Source organism: Theobroma umbraticum, unplaced genomic scaffold, assembly GCF_002168275.2.
Source record: "Theobroma umbraticum cultivar Fairchild unplaced genomic scaffold, ASM216827v3 scaffold_204.0, whole genome shotgun sequence".
Taxonomy (NCBI): domain Eukaryota; kingdom Viridiplantae; phylum Streptophyta; class Magnoliopsida; order Malvales; family Malvaceae; genus Theobroma; species Theobroma umbraticum.
Window position 1 is genome coordinate 4,373,588 of NW_018397267.1, and position 2,568 is coordinate 4,376,155.

Genomic DNA, 2,568 nt, shown 5'->3' on the forward strand with positions numbered 1-2,568 from the left:
GGGATTTATGCTAAATTTGTTCAAAACCTCAAACCTAGAAAAGAAACATTTGCACAATAATGATCTAACAATGGGAATCAAGCACTATAGCTCAGTGCAGACTGCAGACCTATCTTTCGCTCTCGAAGCCCAACATAAGAAGGGCTACAGGAGGTGGGAAGCGGGAGCCCAAGTCATCGATATGGTTAGGATTGAGGTTGCCCCACTTAGTCCAATACAGCAAAGCATGAATCCATCATTATGAATATTGAGTTATAGACCCAAATGCTAACTTGGTGGTTTGTCTAGATTATAGCAACCAATACTCAGTGCTGAGCCCAACCCAATCATTAGACGGTGGAGGAATTGGGGAACTTTTGATATGGTCACGGTCATGGTAATCTTATGGGGGAGCTCACTAAGGGCCCGTTTTAACGTGCGGAAACAGTGTGGTGGGAGCCCCTTCCACTCCAATCCATTCCTCTCCTAAACAGCAGTGGATGCGAAGTTTTCTTAACACTATGAACGAGTGTTTGGAAATCATATTCTCTATTAGTAAATACAGAAATAGACCAAGGCTCAATGTGAAGAAGGTGCAAGCATATAGAACGGGAAGAATATGAAAGCAAGTATAGTGTTACTTTTGCCAACCATGACTCCATTAGGATTTAGGAATGGTGCTTGAGATTTCCCTGTAGTCAAAAGTGTGAATAGTAGAACAGTTCTGCGGGAACATGGAATTGTATTAAGCAGGAGTACTGTTGAATTAATTACATTGTATTGGTAGAATTCTAGAGTTTTCATGGGGTTCGAAGTTGCATGGAAGGAAGCATGAAGATTGAAAATTTAGATTACATTGCGTATGGCAGAATGGGACCGAAATGATTTATTTACAGAGTTGGTAAACGAATCCGGAAAAAGGCATGGAGATGTTTTGTTTTATATGTTCATTTGCTTATTGGATACGTTATGGCAACAACTTTACCCGTTTCTTCCCTGGTCCTTACTCGGGGTTTTGCTTGACTCCTTACTTCACGGGGCGTTTACACCTTGACTTTGAAGCTTGAATGCTTGCTAGCTGGCTTTTTTTTTATTTGAAAGGCTAATTTATTGATAAGGTCTGACAAGGGAGCTTGCTAGCTGGCTTAGCTGCAAAAAAGTCAAGAAACAGTAAATTTAGAAGAAAACTAAGCAAGTCAGACCATGATTTGATACCAAAATGTTCTGGTTCATCAATTGAACAGATTATACTAAAGCAATACCTGTGAATGTCCTCTACAATCATGAAGAAGAGTGGTAATCACCTCCTTAAGCTGAATTTTGTTCAGCTTTTTCTATGCTTTCTTTGTTTCTGCAATGCTAATGATCTTAATATCCGTTGCTCTGATATTGAGAAGAAAGCTCTCCTTGATTTCAAAGAAAGTCTCACAGATCCCTTTGGAAGGCTTTCTTCATGGGTGGGTGAAGACTGCTGCCAATGGCATGGAATAAGTTGCAATAGTGAAACAGGACAAGTAACGAAGCTTGATCTTCGAAACTCGTTGCAGACTAATAAAGCAGCTCAGAAGAAGTCGGCCTTAAGGGGTAAGATCAATTCCTCCCTGCTTAACTTGAAGAATTTAAGATACTTAGACCTCAGTATGAACAACTTTGAAGGCAGCCCTATCCCACAGCTCATAGGTTCCTTGAGAACTCTGAGCTATTTAAATCTTTCTTATGCTGAATTAGGTGGGACTATTCCTCCCCACCTTGGAAACTTATCGAATTTGCAATATCTTGATCTTCATTCATACTCAGATTCAGGTTCCAAATTTAATGCCACTGACCTTCTATGGTTAAGGGGCCTTCCTTCTTTGGAATATTTGGATATGGGAGGGGCTGATCTCAGTGCTGTGACTGATTGGTTGCAACAAGTTAACGTGCTTCCTTCTTTGTCAGAGTTATACTTGTCCAGCTGCAAACTCCCCACCTTTCCTTTTTTCCTCCCATTTGTTAACTTTACATCCCTGGTAGCAGTTGATATGTCCAACAATTTGTTTAATTCTCCAATGCCTAGGTGGATCTTCAATATTACTGGCCTTAAAAGCTTTTTTCTTAGCTCTAACAATCTCATTGGTACCATTCCTAGTGCTTTTGCCAATATGCATTCTCTTCAACATCTTGATTTGTCCCATCAATTTTTGGAAGGTACAATACCAGGAATTTTAGGTAATCTCTCAAACTTAAAATCGCTGACATTGGCATTTAACAACCTCAGCGGCAATCTGATTGAATTCGCAGATGGTTTGTCAAAACAGAACAGCTTGGAAGTTTTAGATTTGACACAGAACAGGTTTAGTGGTCATTTGCCTGATGCACTAGGAAACCTTACAAACTTGAGATCTCTCGTCCTTAGGGGGAATATGTTCTGGGGTTCAATTCCTGAGTCTATCAGACTTTTCTCATCTTTACAACATTTAAGCCTATTTGGCAATCCAATGAATGGCAGTATTCCAGAGAGTATTGGGCAACTTTCACAGTTAGTTGTTTTGGATTTCGGACAAACTGCTTGGAGGGGGACTATATCAGAGCAACATTTCTCAAATCTCA

At 40.1% G+C, this 2,568-nt stretch overlaps 1 protein-coding gene across 1 annotated transcript; it reads left to right on the forward strand.

The window, feature by feature from the left end:
- Positions 1-1,109: 1,109 nt before the first annotated feature.
- On the forward strand, positions 1,110-2,564 carry LOC110424385 (receptor-like protein EIX1; the record flags this gene model as incomplete). The annotated part of the gene is made up of 1 exon (XM_021438942.1): positions 1,110-2,564. A coding segment is annotated over exon 1 (1,317 nt), but the record flags the coding sequence as incomplete, so codon positions are not given.
- Positions 2,565-2,568: the final 4 nt, after the last annotated feature.